The sequence below is a fragment of the Leptodactylus fuscus genome, chromosome 9 (genome assembly GCF_031893055.1).
Source record: "Leptodactylus fuscus isolate aLepFus1 chromosome 9, aLepFus1.hap2, whole genome shotgun sequence".
Classification (NCBI taxonomy): domain Eukaryota; kingdom Metazoa; phylum Chordata; class Amphibia; order Anura; family Leptodactylidae; genus Leptodactylus; species Leptodactylus fuscus.
In genome coordinates, this window is record NC_134273.1 from 78,305,631 (window position 1) to 78,323,383 (window position 17,753).

At 44.1% G+C, this 17,753-nt stretch overlaps 1 protein-coding gene across 1 annotated transcript in view; it reads left to right on the forward strand.

Annotated features, from left to right (window-relative positions):
• SLC25A26 (solute carrier family 25 member 26) overlaps positions 1–17,753 on the forward strand; it is a 76,281-nt gene that overhangs the window by 10,722 nt on the left and 47,806 nt on the right. Inside the window, exons 4-5 of the mRNA XM_075287540.1 lie at positions 4,470–4,574; positions 5,277–5,324. Coding sequence (XP_075143641.1) covers positions 4,470–4,574; positions 5,277–5,324 — 153 coding nt within the window. The remainder of the gene's footprint in view (positions 1–4,469; positions 4,575–5,276; positions 5,325–17,753) is intronic.

Sequence of the window (17,753 nt, forward strand, 5' to 3'; positions counted from 1 at the left end):
ACCCCGACACTTTAACCACTTAGGTGCTGCATTCAGTAGTGACCACAACGTCTCTGCAATACAGTTGTATGGAGTTGTTGGAGCTTAACAAAGCTGAAATATCGCACTGCAGTAAAACTCCTTTAAATACAAGACATGCCGGTATGTTATATCTAGATTTATCAAGATTGCAGTGCGTAAAGCTTATGTATAATACGGGCATCTTGTCAAGAGACCGACAACTAGATGTCAGTACTTTCCCTTCTGTTACTGACAACCTCCACTAGATGGCAGTGTTCAATCACGAATGGATGATGAATGGGTTTTCGGATTTCTCCCATTTATTATACCAAGGCTCTTACAAACAATAGTAATATCCGACTCATATTTTACAGAACTAATGTAATTTACAGAAAATGCCTTTAATATAGGGTACATAGGCTGCCCCCTATGTACCCTATATTAGAGTCAGAATGCACCGCTGGGCCTCTACACAAAGTATACGGGGCAGATGGACAACGCTAAGTGTAACTTTGCATCTGCTGACTACATGTCCCTGGATTTCAGCACCTATCCATCTATATTGCAGAATGAAGTTAGCATGTCATTAATACTGCATGGTGAAAGCAAATCCAAGAAACCACAGCAGAATTGCAATATGTTCTTGAAAATGGTGTTATTGAAAAATCCAGCTTATCCTGCCACAATAAGCCCCCATGGGCATGCCAATAGAAAAAATAAAAATTTGTATCTCTCAAAATATCAATGTGTGTGTGTGTGTGTATATATATATATATATATATATATATATATATATATATATATATATATATATATATATATATATATGGTTTTCTAGACTTCTCAATGGATGATGTGTCTTAAGGATAGGCTATCAATTGCAGATTGATGGGGGGGTCAAACACCTGGACCCCAGCAGATCAACTACTTGAAGGAACCACAGCATTCAGCGCTATGGCTTCTTCACAAAAAAACAAAAACCGTGCCATATGCTTTACATCAACTGAGCTTGGTATCACAGCTCAGCCCCTTTTACTTGCATGGGACTGAGCTTCAAACAGACCTTGTGACCGCAAACTGGGAGTGCTGCTTCTGCTTTACACGTCTGAGCCCAGGTGCGGGACCCAGCTTGCCTTTTAGCTCCTCCCACATGCCAAAGACCTGCTCTTAAAGGAATTGTGAGCCCTACAGGGGACTGTGAATGGTGACCTCCATAAGGCGCTGTGGACTATGTTGGTGCTACATAAGCAAGAGAAACCGTAAGGGAACCTGGATCCAGACTAGCTAATATAGTTGGTATAACTGAGACAATTCCTACTCGCCCCTCCTCCCTGACTACATCAGAAGTGTCCTATGACTCTGCGCTGTCCTTTTTGGCGTCAAAGGGGAGGGGCAGATCGTCTTCCATTCCCGACTGGTACTTTGGGGTACCCCGACACTATATACAACTTCCCCCACTAGCTGATATTTGTTATATGACTACATTTCAATGTATTTATCAAGATTTTCACGTCTGACTTGGGTCACGCCACGCCGTGAACACGTCCCAGTGCACGCGGCTCCTCTACATCATTGATATTTCACATCAAGCCAACCTTGTCTTCCGAGCCGGCCGCCTTTGAATATACGTAAGATTAGAGGAATTCTGTTCAGAGCGACTTTATTGTTCAACACTTCCTTCATTTTGATGTCTAAATGTCACCGACTTCTTGCAGCAAGGCCGGGACCGCAACGTTTCCAGGAAAAATGGATGTGACAAGTGGCCCTAAGATGACATCGGCTCCGTCTATAGAGTTCAGAGCGGGGCATCTGGTTTTGTTCTCCAAAAAAAATAAAAAATTTCCTTGTAGTTGCGATTCAGATAGGGAGGGAGGGGGGATCAAAGATAATGTAAAATAGAACAGACCGAGCGTTGGAATATTGAGGAAAGCGTTCCCGTCTAAGCCCCCTTCACCGAGCAAGATTGCAGCACCACAGAAGTCAGGAAGCCATGCTGGGCCGCCGCAACTCCTCCTGTCAGCTAGATTGTTTTTTATCTGCAAACCCTTTTAAGGTTCCCTCCGTCTGCCGACGTGTGTTTAAGGAAACCAAAAGCAAATGTAAAGACGTGAAGTGTTACCGAGCATGAAGTTCTATGAATATTTATGCTGAACTTCACAAGTTGACAAATTCTTATTTTCTTGACATAATGGGGTCGGCTGCCGGCGTTGACCTCGGACACGGAGAGGCGCATAAGCTTACCTTTTTTTTTTTTCCCCTGGATCTGCTTCCGCGGGTTCCTTGTGTCTTTATGGAAAGGGCTTTGAAGTGCTCATTTTATACAGTTGAGAGATTTCATCGCTGGGCCCGTAGACTTATGGGACCGCAGACCAGCCGAAAAGTAGAATCCAATATAATAAGAATTTTTGCATTAAAGTACGCGAGTGCACATTTTTCTATTGAGTTGTTATTTTCGATGGGTACCTTGTTAAAGGAGAAGTATCTTATTGATGGGGGTCCCCACGATCATGAGACTATGGGGTGAAGGCACCCATGCTCTCCGCAGATTCATTGGATCTCTATGGGACTTGCAAAGATTGCCGAATAGAGTTATCCCTAGGTATAGGGAACCTGTCACCAGGTTTGGTGTCCCTAGACCAGTAGCATGTCCTTATGTTGATGGGGTTCAGGCCCCCAAACCTGGTCACCCTAGTCCTGAGTAGAGCACAACATTGATCATTGCATGGACGCAGTGATGCTAGTTCGCGCTAGTATCGGCCTATCCATTGTTCTGGTCCATCGAAGGGCCAGACCAATGGATAACTGGGCCGGTACAACAGCGCATACATTATATGGGATCCATCGGGTGTCTGTTCTTTTAAACTGAATCCGTTGGATGTCCGTAAAAAAGAAAAAAAAATTGGATTTTTAATGGATTCATAACTGATCTGTTGGTGTCCGTTGTTAACATTTTTAGCAGCTGACCCTACTAATGGTAGTATGGGCGCCCCCTTAGTCAAGTGTGGTCCCTCAGGCTCTGTTGACGTCCACTATTTTTGCATTCGTTGGTTCATTATTCTGGTCCTCCGACAGACCGTAAGAATTAGAGATGAGCGAACACTGTTCGGAACAGCCATTCTGAACAGCACGCTCGCAGCACGCTCCCATAGAAATGAATGGAAGCGGCTGGCACGCAGGGGGTTAAGCGGCCGGCCGCCGGCAAAGTCTGCGTGCTTCCATTCGTTTCTATGGGAGCGTGCTGTTCGGATCGGCTGATCCGAAGAGTGTTCGCTCATCTCTTGTAAGAGCAGATATCCTGCACATCCTCTGTTGTGCGTATTTGATGGGTCAATGGTGTTCTCTTTAGAGGTGTTTATCTTCTATTGTAATACTGTATATAATGTAAATGAGGTGCCTGAAGTGTCCATTTATTAAACTTAGTGACTAAACTGAAACGCTTAAAAATGATCAAAAATTCTTACAAATTTTTTAACTTAAAAACTTGGTTTAAAAAAATAAATAAATAAAAATCCGACTTGCCTAGTAACACATTCCCTTTAAGTAGTACAGAGTAGGAAGAAAAATATTCTAAAAGATTGTATTGTCGCCCGCTGGGCCCGCCATCACGGTCCATGTTATGATATAGGCCACAAAATGGCCGACTCCAGTCAGGAAGGTCCTTGCGTTACCTCAGCTGGCAAAGTAAACGTGTTTGGACTAGAATGTGATTGTTGTTGATCCGCCCCATACTCCTTGCGGCTTTGTCTCCATTCCATGTGTGTATTGAGTAGGAAATGATAGAGATGAGTTCTGTAGCGCTCATATTAGATCAGCCGCCCGTTATGTAGGCCGCAACGCCTCATTCATTGTAGAGCGTCTGCCAGGATCTGCGTGTCCCGATGTGTCCTGGGTGTCTCCTGCTTCATGGAGTGATATTTTTTGCGTCCTGATGTTGTTATTTGGTGGTCAATGCCGTGAGTCCAGTCATGTGACTAGAAATCGCCAGGTGTCGTGCGACTTCTTCATGTTAGGTGCCATGACTGCGAACTTCATTGACGAGCGGTGAAGGACTTATAAGGCGACTTGGCGATCTATGGCCGTCTTCACCAAAGGGATGCATTTCCTGACTTCTAACCAGTTAGGAAAAACTTATTAAAGGGGTTGTCTAGGAATTGGCCGAACACCTGAATTTACCTACAAAATCGTACAGCATTGGCCGCCATGTTTGAGCAGGATTTTAGCCACGTGCAGAAGCTGCCTCATCCGCTACAAGCAGACAATGAAGGGTTCTGTTCAGTGACTGCAAGCTTAGATTTTGGGTGAAGGGGTGTGTATTATGTACTCCTGGGTACCCTACCATATAGTCTATGGGCGACCTGCATACATAGACGGCAGTGTATGTGTTCACATTTACCCAGAATCCCTCTCGTTGCGCCCCCTACAGATGAATCCGTTCAGTATATTATATGTCTCCTCTTCTCTATCCCCAGGTCGCCTGTCTTATTCGCGTGCCTTCTGAGGTCATTAAGCAGAGGGCACAGGTGTCTGCGACCTCCACCACGTATCAGGTGTTCGCCAGCACGCTGCGCCAAGAGGTAAGAGGTCAGGAGCCCGAGCGGTGATCCGCTGTACAGCCTCGCCGCCTCTCATATATCTCCTCGGTAAACATTGTCATCTCCTTATGTGAACCCTGCTCAATCCAAATACTGTCAAAATGGTTGAGTCAACACAGAAAAAGCGTTAAAATAATAAACTCTCATCGGAGGTAAAATTCTGTCTCAGCGACTTCGATGAGCTCACAAACCCCCGGGAACTCTTTGAAGTTTCTGACAAAAGGCATTTATTTTGTATCGGACCTTAAAAGGGCAAATCTCAGTGTGTGTGGATGTATATGTACTGTATATAATGGAGACATATGTACTGTATATAATGGAGATATATGTATATATACTGTATATAATGGAGATATATGAATATGTGTGTGACGCAAAAGTCACTATCGCTTTATACAGCTGGTTCACTTAGGGACTGGGTGTTGGACTACTGCTAGTTTTCCATTGATGACCTACACCAAGAACAGGTCAACAATCTTATAAGCCCGGAAACCCCCTTTAAGTTCTGTGTTTTCTTCTATATCTTTGACCAGATGACTTTTCAGTGCCATGTTGGACGGTCGTCTCCTAGAGGTTTCCACCATATATAAGTTTGACATCCATGACCTTCTTTCTGTAAGACGTTGCTTAGAAATAGTTGGCGTTTCTTCTATTTCTAGCCTAACTCTTCCACTGTTATTACAGGGAATCCGAGGATTGTATCGAGGGTATAAAAGCACAGTCCTGCGGGAGGTAAGAGGCCGACTGTTATATTGTGAGACACCTGTTGTATAATAATAATCCTAAAAAGCAATGAATACAGTACGTTTCATGACGTTTAATGGTTCTGATGGTCAAAACTGCATGGTCGCCTAGAATCTGACAATAGGAGTGTATATAGGGTTGAGCGATCGGGTTCGGAAAAGATCGGATCCCGATAGGCGATTGGGATCGGCTGGAAAATGATCGGAAATCGGATTTTGAAATCTTAAGATCGGCTCAACCCCTAAAGTGACTTTTCCCATAGAAAAGCATTGACTAGGGTTGAGCGATCGGGAAAGATCGGATCCTGATCGGCGATCGAGCAAATTTCACGATCGGGATCTTCTGGAAAATGATCGGAAATCGGATTTTAAAATCAATCCTGAAATCTCAAGATCGGCTCAACCCCAAGTGTATATTATATCAGCGGTGTTTTAGAAAGCGCTGTAATGTGTTATAATTCTCCAGCTGTATATATAGGTCCGTATTTGTGACGATTCCAGAGCATTAGATCAACTGTGGGTCCGTTTTATACATGACTTCAATGGATTCTTCCCATAATGGCCATCGTTCCATTCTGGGGGTCCCAGCGGTGGGCTCCCCTGCTTTTATAGAATCCCTTTTTATAAGAAAAGTCCCTTAATACTAAGCTGAGAATGTGTCTCCTTGCTAAAACCTCCAGTGATCTGCTGTCATCTGTGGTCAACAGGTGTACAGTTTCGCTGCAGCACTCCCACAGGTTATTTGAAGTATTACATAGCTCCTGTTAAAATTAAAGGGATTTTCCAACATATATTAAGTGTCTTAATTGCTGAGGGTCTGTCCCAGTACTCCTATAGAAGAGAATGAAATACATACTACAGCTCCATTCATGTGGAGCACCTGGGAGGGTGGGTAACTTTTGGGTCCTTGCCCTTGTTATCGCTGGGGGTCCAAATTATTGGACACTTCTATTCTCCTATAAGAAGATAATAACTATCTATAATGCCACTTTAATAGGCCATGAAGCATGGACAGAATGACACCTCCAAAACCGTAACCACTCAACACTCTTGCTTATATGATCCTTTAAAGGGGTTGTCTTGGATTATGATATTGAGCTCCACTTCCTCCATTGGTCACATGCTTCAGCAATACCAAATAAAGCCACTAGACAATGTATGGCGCTGTTCTTGATAATGAAATGGCTCCGACAATCCATATCCTAGTCCCAAACATCCCCTTTAAGGGTATTCTCTTTTATACAATGGGTTTTGTAAACCCTTGGACTCCTTTAAGAGGCTTTCCAAGCGTGATCCAGACTATCTGTACTTAAAATATAACTTGCATAACAAAGAGATCCTTTCTTCTGAAATATAAACCAGACAATAACATCTTCCTGTACTTATTTTACGCTCCACTAAACTCGTGTAATTTCTTCAGATTTCATCAAGATGTGGACAGAATACAAAAGCCCAACAAGTCGCCGCGCTTCATCCGAGGCCGCGCGAATAAATGATTTACATTTCCATTCTCGGCGAAAGCCATTTTTGCATAAGGAACCAACGGGCGAAGCCCCACAACTTGGGCCCGACTCCTTAAAAATCCATCCTGACATATGTCAGCCGAGTAATTAATTTTCCCGGCTGATAGCAGGGAGCAGTCGCTGACCTTTCGGAGGTGTTTGCGCGGCTCAAAATGGCAGCACTTTGTAAGGGATTTAATTGGGGTCTTTTGCTTTGTGTGTTTTCATAAAAGAACCTTCAGAACTGATTCCACATGAAATATTTGTTAATTTCCAGAAAGCCGTCAACGGAATGAGAACAATTATTGTTGCGGCGGCCTCTTTCTTCATCTCTGAAATAAATAATGTGTAATTTGCTTGTTTAGGAGGCAGCGTGCGATGGGTAATGTCGCCGCGGTTATGGTGGAGATTGTTTAACCCCTTTGATGCTGGGGTGGTGTTGGTGAAAATTTACCAATGTGGATTTTACGGTATTGCCCCGGTTAAAGGGAGTGTGTCGTCAGACCCCAGGAGATCAGTCCAGGCCCTGGATAAGTTCCCCTGAATCTTGGTGTTCTTTCCCCTTATTGCTGCCTCTGTTCCCGAAATATCGCCATTCTTGCCAATATGCAAATGAGCTTATCGGTGCAATAGCAACACCCTAGTTGCTCCAAAGAGTTCATTTGCATATTGACAAAAACGGCGATCTATTGCAACTCCACTGAGATGGAGGAGGAACAAGACTGCAGTGTCTCTGCTAAAATAGGCAAATCTCAAAATGGGGGCAGCAGGGGCCTGCATATAAGGTAGTAATGTTGGATTCACACCTGTGACGTTGCCCGTTCAGGGATTCCATCCCCAATTCCACTTGGAAAATGTGGCGAGAAGAGTCAGACCACAAGGTATGGGGTCTAAGGGTTCCTGTTGGTAACCGCTTTTTAATCTGATTGGGTTTCCGTTTTTTGGGTCCCGGAGAACGGAAACCCCGAGCGCAAGTGAGAGCTTAACTAGCTATCAAGGGTTATGCCATGGAGGGGATTGAGGATAAATATCTGATTGGCGGTGGTATGTCTGCTGAGACTCCCGCGATCCTTAGAATGGGGGGTGTTTATACGCAGTGGTGGGTTCAGTCTGACCACAGCTTGGGACACATCTGTCCTCCGATTCCTTTCAATGAGAGTACTTGAGATGGCGGAGTGCTGTATTTTCGCGCTTTCCTGCGCTCCCATTGAAATAAATTGGAGCACGGATGCGCCCCTATTTGCCCAAGCGCACCTACATTTAGCCCAGCGGTTGTATCAATGGACGGAGGAGGGGGTAACCTGTTCTCAGGATCGCTGAAGGTCTGACCATGAAGACCCCCACCAATTCTTTCTTCTGTATACTTTCCGTACCTATTTCTGCGCTTGGCTCATGGCGTAGGCGGGATCTAAGTGCACACAGGATTTGTTTGTAGTCTGTAAGCATGGAGACATATAGATCTGTATAGGAGCTGCCTACACAATAAGATGTCCGGTTTTCAATGAAGACGACTTGCAAAATTCCTCTTTGGCCTTGGAGGAAGAAGTTGACTGCGCAGTTGTGCGAAGCTCTTGGCTCAGACTCCCCGGACCGCGGTACTTTGCGTCCTTGTTATTTGTGGTTCTTTTATTAACGTTCCCCTGTTCGTGAGTTCCTTTTCCTATCCTATTAAAATGCAACACAAGCCCCGTACGTTTCCTTTGAGGGAAAACCATGACTTTGCGAGCGTGCGTCGTGCTCTGTGCATCGTCTCCATCGGTCAAATAATTGAATCCGATCGGAGAAACATCTGTCCGGAGAGCGTCCGTTCTGGCTTCATGGGAAAGTGAGCCGGCTTTGGAATTTTTCCATTAAGCAAATGTAAGTTTTAAGCAGATGTCTTAAATGGACACTATTATTAATAGGAAATTTTACACGAGAAGAAACCAAGCTCCTTGTCTAATCGTCGTCTTCATGTAGCCGGTGGGTAGAATGGGCCGGAGCGGGCTGCACCTTCATGTCTAAGGCAGACAGATAATCTTTCCTCCAGAACAAAGAGGGGGGAATTAAAAAACAAGATTTTATTAGCTCAGACCTCATAAAGCCACCTGTCTGTTTTCCCTCAATAAAACATTGTTTTTTTTTCGTGCTCATGCGGCTTATTTCATAGAGCGGATTAAGCCTCTAATGCAGGCTCGGATAACACGCAATGGGAAAGCCAATGGTAAGTTTTCCAGGGAAATTTCTGTTTTGCTGACCCCACTATAAGGCTTCTTAAAGGGGTTCTTCACTCAGATCAGCTCTGATCTATGGAGCAATCTGTAAGCAAGTGCTCAGTTTCCCTGCAGCGCCTCCACAGGGGAAGGGAAACATTACATAGTGTGCATTGAAATTGCTTGCTCTGTCGGGTCCTCCAGAGCAAGGGATGTTTTTTGTAAGGGCTCGGGCTAAGCGGTGAGGGTCGTCTGATATAGTTCTGTATACAAATGACCCCACCAATTGCGAAAACGAAGACAAAAGTGGTCAGGTGATCGCTATACCTCCTCATCTTCAGCTCTCCTCCTATTTATATCTGCAGTGATGTCATCGTTACGTAACATGTGACCACATCACATTGCAATCTCCTGACCCCTGCACCTCCGATTTGAGTTGATAGACCACCATCAATCGTAACGCAATGGTATGCCCCATGCACTATCACCTTATAAGCTGGGAATACCCCTTTAACAACTGTGCTATAGGGATATCAGGTGCCCATAACCTTTCTTGGTGCCAGGATCTCCCATCCGCTCATATGACTCTTTTTAGCCAATCACATGCTTAGTAGAGATTATTTGTCCCGTCATTCAAATTTCAATGGTCGCCCCAATACGTCCCAAAAACATGCATACATATATGGGGCTGTGTTTTTAATATGACACCTATAGAAGTCAATGGGGCCATATTGTGGCTATGCCTGCCAGAGGCACTATATGGCGGTACACTTAATAGAACAGTATAGTTTATACCTCTGTATAGGGTCCATGTATTCTGCAGAGACTATATTTGGGTAATACCAGACACAACCTATAGATAAGTGTCCCTTTTTGTAACCCCCATAGATCGCAGTTTCGGTCTGGAGCGCAGCTGCTGAAGCTGTTGCTGGCTGTTCCGAGCCAAGACGTCTTAATAAAAGCAAGGCGATCAGTTTTATGTCTTCTTTGCATCCTGGGAGTTGTCCTCCACCAACAGGTGGGCTGTGCAGGATTTCCCACCCCAGGCCTATACATTGAGCAGGATGACAGCTGTGCTCTGTGTTATCTCTCACATCTGCACGCGGGCCATATATCTCCCTATAAGCCGCTCCATCGCATGTCTCTCCTGCACTCGGACGCAGGTGTTTGCATTCTTGGCAGCCTCGTGAGTGCAGATGAGGTTGTAGAAACAAGGAAGACATTGTCTGTAAGTCAGTGGTCTGTGAGATGTCAGTAAACCATACAGATCGGCCTGGCCCTTCCCGTGTACCTGTCACTGTGAATTACCCTTCTCCAATGTAGTCTTATTCTAAAGTCCTTGAGTCGTCTTCTTTCACGTTGTGGAGATGTTTGTTCTTTTCTGTTTCTGGGAAAGCTGGGTGAGAGCTAGTACGGCCAGATACAAAGGGTATGTCTACATGAAACAGATACGCTCTGGATCTTATGATGTAGAATAGCATCTAGCAATAGACTGATAGAGGTTACTGTAGTACCCGGGCACCCCTGGTATACAGTATATAAGGCTCTGCGCCCATTAAAGCCGCTTCCGGACCCGTCCTCTGCAGTTGTTTCTGGCACTGGGATCAGCTGATCTGTATAGGGTCCCGGTGTCGGACCCCCATTGATTGTATACTTATGATCTATTCTATGGATAGGTTATCAGTATCTGAACTGACCTGGGTGCTGGAAACCCCTATAAAGACTCATCCAAGTGGTGCACAAACATTCTGCAGCGGGGGCATCACGGTGGCTCAGTGGTTAGCACTGCAGCCTTGCAGCGCTGGAGTCCTGGGTTGGAATCCTGCCAGGAACATCTGCAAGGAGTTTGTATGTTCTCCCCGTGTTTGCATGGATTTCCTCCCATTCTACAAAAACGGGGAAATAAATGTCCATTGTGATCCCTATATGGGGCTCACAATCTACATAAAAATAAAAATTCTGCAGTAGAACTTGACCCGTGATGCAGATTTTAATTTCAGTTTATGCTGCAGATTTTCATTGGCAAATGCAAAAAAAAAAAAAAAAAAATCATCTAACCTCTGGAGCTGTCATGTTGTTTCTGATACAAAGGATCAGCTGAAAGATGAAATAGAAAAACATGAATTTTCAGCATTTTATAGATATTTCCGTTAATGACCAGCAGAGGGCAGTAGTTGCCTGTGTATTCTGAATACTTGGAACCAGGGCTGTATCGACAGCTCGCGCCATCCTAAGCACCAAGTCTGAATACAGGCCCCCCTATCCATATGACCCCCATACACGTGCATGCTCGGCTGACCAAGAATCCATGTCTTCTCTATAAGATGGAAGGAGTAAGCCAGTGGCTTTATTATTACCAGATATAGATCCCCGACATCCGCTCAAATATATACAGTACCTGCTGCGTTCCTCCTCCATTGACGTCCTCTTCTCTAGCTGAGCTTAGATACGGCGCTTCTCTTGGTGGCAGAGGACCGTTTCAGATTCAGTGGTGGAGATTTCGGTTCCCCAGACGGAGGCTTCTCCATTGTCGCTCTCTCCATCGTCAGATGCGGGTCTGTGGTTCGGCCATTAGAGGGAGAAAACTGGGTTAATCATGAAAGGGTTAATGCAGTAGTAATAAGCAGGACGTCAGACAGGTAGTGTGAACAAGGCCTAGACTAAGACATTAGTCTCGACTTGACAATCCATGTGCCGTCCATTCCTCACCGAGTTTCCCAGTTTTGCAGAGACACAAGCCGTTGTTTCTTCAAGGCTCTCAGAGCTGCAGTAGGTCTTATGAAGACATCATGGCGGACATATTTTTGGCACTAGTTATGTGACCAGAGCTTTCCTTCTGTAGCAAAACCATGATCTTGAAGACAGTCCAAGTAGTTCTTCTCTGGGAGAAGATTTGGGGCTCATGCTGTTCATGGTAGAGATGTTTGAAACCTGAAGACTTATGGAGTCTGTGACTTCTGAGATTCCTTGAAGTCATATGTGGTCAAGTCAAGATCGGTCTCCAGCACCCACTGTAATCCTTCTGGCCATTTCATCCATGTCTTTAATTCTACATTTATTTTTTTGCTCCTAAGTAATTCACTAATGTCTTTCACCTCCTCCTGGATAGGCCCTCAGTGTTGGCTTCATGAAGTCCTCAACAGGGCAGTGTAAGGCCCAGAGTAAAGCCAGTGGCCAGTGCAAGCCGTTCCAGGGGTAAATATGAGCCCTTTAAGGGGCAGCACATCAGTTTAGGCCCATTGGTTAGATGAGGGCAGACATTCTCCCGGCTTGGCCCTCAAACACTTCATGGACTTCTTGGTTTCTGAAGATAACACAGCTGAGGAGCCTTTCCCTTTATTATGTATGATAGAAGACTGGATCCAGTCCAATGTGCAGACAGACCCCCACTGATCTGCAAGTAGGGGAGAGGGGAAACCCCTTTTAAACCCTCTACTGTCTACCATCCTTTTTTGATGCTCCAAAATCTTTAAAGGGATTCTACCATTAAAGTCAAATTTTTTGTAGATCACACGTAGGAATAGCCTTAAGAAAGCCTATTCTTCTCTTACCTCTAGATGTCTTCTCCGCGACGCTGTTCGGTAGAAATCCCGGTTTTCATCGGTATGCAAATGAGTTCTCTCACAGCACTGGGGGCGGTCCTCAACGGTCAAACAGCACTGGCAACATCCCCAATGCTGAGAGAGAACTCCATCTTCTTTGGGAATGGGCTCTTGATGCGTCTTCTTCTGGAGTTGGGTTCAATCTTCTAGGCCTCGGGTTTAGCCGATTGCGCATGCCCACAGGCTGCAAGAGAATGGCCGCTAACATACTTACTCCCCATCTTTCCTTCCGCTCCCGATTTTTCCTTCCGCTCCCCATTTTTCCTTCCACTCCCTATCTTTCCTTCCGCTCCCCATTTTTCCTTCCACTCCCTATCTTTCCTTCCGCTCCCCATCTTTCCTTCCCCTCTCCATCTTTCCTATCCTCCCCGTCTTTCCAGCCCCTGCCTGTCTTTCCTTCCTCTCCCCATGTACTGTTTTAGCTTTTTTAAAAATATAATCTAAAGGGGATGACCATTTCAGGGGAGAATTGTATATTTCTGTCCTTATACACAGTCACTGCTCACCTAAACTGTTTATTTTATGCCCCTGTGCGGCCCTTGTAAACATTTGGCTACAGCGCTGTTTCCAGTTCCCGGCCCTGTATTTTCTGCACAGGCTCTCATCCTGCTCAGGACTTCTATATTGCTCCCTACATAGAGGTAGACTGGGGTCAGGAGGAGACCTGGGATTTTACCATGACTGGAGGAATATTTGATTCTGACTGTACAAATGACCATCCTTGTGTTCCTGTGGCCAGTGTTACCGACACGTGTCCCTAGTCACCCCTACAGTGTAATGAAAGCTATCGATCAATATATTAAAATGACTTCTGATCACAGCCTATCCATACGCGCTTCCCCTCCCCCTCCCAAAAATAGTCTGGTGTGTGGGAGTCCACAGTCACCCCAGTCCTCTGTGCCCACTGGCGCTGTGCTATTCCTGACCTCCTTGTTGTCAGATGGTCATCAGGTCAATGTCCCCATAACCCGATCAATAAACTTACTGTTGATCATACGGATTCCCTGAATTCAAGGAAAGTAAAATTATACTCATGTAACCATATTTCTATATTTGACATCCAATAAATCCAGCTGATCTGGAAAATCTGATAATCCAGTTTTCATTTCCTGCACAAATCTGCAGCACAATATGAAATTTCAGAAAACCAGAAGCAGAAAGACCAAGTAAAGGAAATTCCACAGAATTTATAGATTTTTGCTTTTTCGTTCGTGCTGTCATCTTGAAGGCTATCAACCCTTAGAAGTCAGTCGTGTGTATGCATGACTCTCCAATAGAGGGCAGCAAACAGAGGCACTGTTTTCCTATTTACATCTTTAGAAACAGATTTGCATATTTTTCCCATAATCCCCTAGTGGAGCTAAAATGGCTTTTTTTTGTAAGTCTCCATACGCCTGAGAAGGTGGCCTCTCCATAGTGAGTGGATATTATCCTCAGAACCTGTCCAAAAAAACCTGAATTTTATAATCTGGCAACAATCTGGTCAGGAATTTTTTTTATATGGAATATTTAATTTATGACTTTGCTTATTTGTAACATTTTTGCATTATTTATCTAAAAATGCAAATAAAATTCTAAGACGCTGATCCGCCGTATGTTACACCTTCGCTGATCTTCAATGGATGACCCATCCCAAAGGCTCGGAACGGTATTAAGGCTAAGGCCCCACGGGGCGTCCTGCAGCAAAAAAGCGTTGCGGGAAAAGCCATGGCTGCCATGCATCGTGGTTCTTCCTGCAGAGCTTTGGGCCGGTTTTGGAAATTGCGGCATGTCCGCACCATGGTTTTTGCCGCAAAGTGGGCATGGGATTGCCTAGAATCCCATCCCCTTTGCCCTGAATGTAAAACTCTACGATTTTTCCCGTGGCGTTTCAGCCGTGGGCAGATCACAGCATTTACGTCCCGTGGAGCCCCGGCCTAAAGAAGTTTTCTGAGACTTGAGTATTGGCCGGACGACCCATTAACAATGTCGAAACTCTTCTCATAGGAATACAGTAGAAACTTGTTATCTCAGCGAGGATCTCCACAGTCACGTACGGTTCGCTCCAGGCCACGTAACATCTCACAATACGACTTTATTCATCTCATTCCATGTGTCCAGTCACACTGAATCTCAAAGATGATTTTTTTTTTTCTTTCACAACCCAGTAAACCCCTCACCATGTAATTATCTGGAGGGCAGGTTCTTAATTAAAGTGTCATCTCGATATGGCTGAAGGTGTCTGATGTGGTGTAATTCATCTCTCCTTACATGACTGGAAGGTTGTTTTTTTTTCCTGATATCAAGCTTTAAGAAGATTTAAAGAAAACAAAAGGCTCCGTTTTTGTTTTCCCCATTACAGCGCCCCTCTTGTACATGGGTCGTAAATGGTATTGCAGTTCAGTCCTATTGTTTTGAATTGAAAGGGTTTTCCAGTTATAGAGAAAAATATAAAATGCAATATAGACAAAAATAAGAGCCTTTATTATCCTCTTCCCCTGCTCTCCTGATGAGGTCCGCGTGGCTTCTACTTCCTGTTTCTGTTTCCACAGAGCAGGAAGTAGCTGGGAATGCCTGCCCAGCCAATCGCAGCGAGCCACTTCAGTCAGTGACTGGCATATTGGGCAGTTGTTCTCAATGGGGAGAGAGGTATGACTGCTTATTCCTGTCTGGTGGTGGCGTATCTCCCTTGAGAACAAAAATATTGGTTGTTGAAATCCACCAGACCGATCCTTCTTTCCCCTGATATCCGCATTTGAAAGAGATCAAGCTGACCGGTGAATGTGACCCCCTTCATGTTAGATGGTAAGCCAGTCTCGCCACCATTGGAAGATGCAACAGAGAGCAGCTACAGACAAAGCCATCTATTTGTGAATGATTTGTAGGGAAATAGAATGGTGTCCTTCCCCTTGTACACATGTGAGGTCAGCTTGGATAACTGCTCCATGTCTGTTTCTTCCAGAAGATGCGTACAGTAGCAATATACTTTTTTGTTTTTTGGAGGAAGTAGCTGCCTAAGCTGTTGCGTTACTGTGCAAATACATTACATTACTTATCCTGTACTGATCCTGAGTTACATCCTGTATTATACTCCAGAGCTGTGCTCACTATTCTGCTGGTGCAGTCACTGTGTACATACATTACATTACTTCTCCTGTATTATACTCCAGAGCTGCGCTCACTATTCTGCTGGTGCAGTCACTGTGTACATACATTACATTACTTCTCCTGTATTATACTCCAGAGCTGCGCTCACTATTCTGCTGGTACAGTCACTGTGTAACACGGATTATCTTTGTGGATGAAGTTTATATAGCACAAATTGTATCATTAGACGTATAAGTCCCTGTATAACCCGCACACTGCAGTGATGTTGCCAATGTCAGGAGTCAGTTACCCTACTGTAGTGTGAGTATATATTATATAACCTCTTCCAGACTGGGGCTCTGTGTTATCAAGTGTCCTTACCCTGCATCCATCCAAGCAAGGAGTCCTAGCCGTGAAATCTGGCAGGCGCTGCGCATGATAATTACTTCAATATACTGACCCAATCTGCAAATTACAAGATCAAAGAGACTCGTGGACACGTATGAAAGCAGAGTTTTGGCATTTCTCACGTTCGGCTTGTTTCAGGATCTTTTCAGTTTCTTTTTTTTTTTTTTATCTGCAAATAACAAATGGATTGCACGCAGCACATCAAACATTTTCTCGTCTCCTTTCTGCATTCAAAGAGTTCATCCACTTCTTGAAGTGATTGAGATTAATCGTCTTCTACATTCCAGAGATGGAGAGAAATCTGTTTATCTTCTCCGTTTCCATCTACCTTTAATACACAGACGCAGATTTCTATGAAAACTTTAGTTTTTTGGTTTTTTTTTAGTTTTTTTTTTTTTTCATTTAATAAAGTTTTGAACTACATTTTTTTTTTTTATGTATTTATACCCTAGGTCTAAAATTCTGCATTGAATAATGTCTTTTTGCTGAGGTCAAGGTTTATATTTCAGTGCTCCAAATCCCCTAGAGTGATACATTCCTGGAGACAGCCACCCCTAGGGGGAGCTTAACCAATTACTACATAACTAGAAAAAATGTAGAAGGTTCACAGCTCACCCAGAATAAACAGAGTTGGCTAAACCTAAATGTGCACGAAAGATATACCCCCGGCTAGGGCAATAATGTAACCAGAAAAACAAACAGTCTTCAGCACAAGAAGGTATTACTTTAAAACAATAATATTTATTTCAAAAACTTTTTTTAAAAAATAGTACCAGATGTAGAAAAAATATGCATAGCACTTACATGGTAGATTCCATAAATGAACGCATGTTTTTGAGAAAAGTCAACCAGCCTACGCGTTTCAGGACATCCGTCCCTTACTCATGGCGATCGCCATGAGTAAGGGACGGATGTCCTGAAACGCGTAGGCTGGTTGACTTTTCTCAAAAACATGCGTTCATTTATGGAATCTACCATGTAAGTGCTATGCATATTTTTTCTACATCTGGTACTATTTTTTAAAAAAAGTTTTTGAAATAAATATTATGTTTTAAAGTAATACCTTCTTGTGCTGAAGACTGTTTGTTTTTCTAATTACTACATACTTTCCTGACATTGAATTCAATGCCGAAATCGGAAAATCCAGTAAGCTCCCTCTAGTGGTGACTGCCGGGAGACAAAATTTTACCATTATCATAGAAGGGACTGTGTACCCGAATTATAATGGCAACCCCTTTATTCATAGTGGTATATCCTGGTAATAAGTCATCCCCTATCTTGCCCAAATTATTATACCTTGTACCCCTTGTATGAAAGAATTAGTTCATTGGTGGAACCCTTATCGATGGGACGGGATAGATGACAACTTCAAATTACTGGAGTCCTTTAAAGAGGACCATTCCCCACCCCCACTAATTCAAGTTCTTAACCATCTGTGTATAGGCCCTGCTCCACTGATTCCAGCACAGTTGGAATTTTCTCTGCAGTCCCCACCATTCCTGAGCAATCCGTGAAGTTAGTTTTGGTTGCTGATAGACTATTTATGCTCTGCAAGGTCAGGTGGGCGGTGTCAGGCAGGGGGCGTGATTCAGAGCTCCAATCAGAGGCAACCAGTATAAGAGTTCAGATTCGCACCCCTTGTCCACTG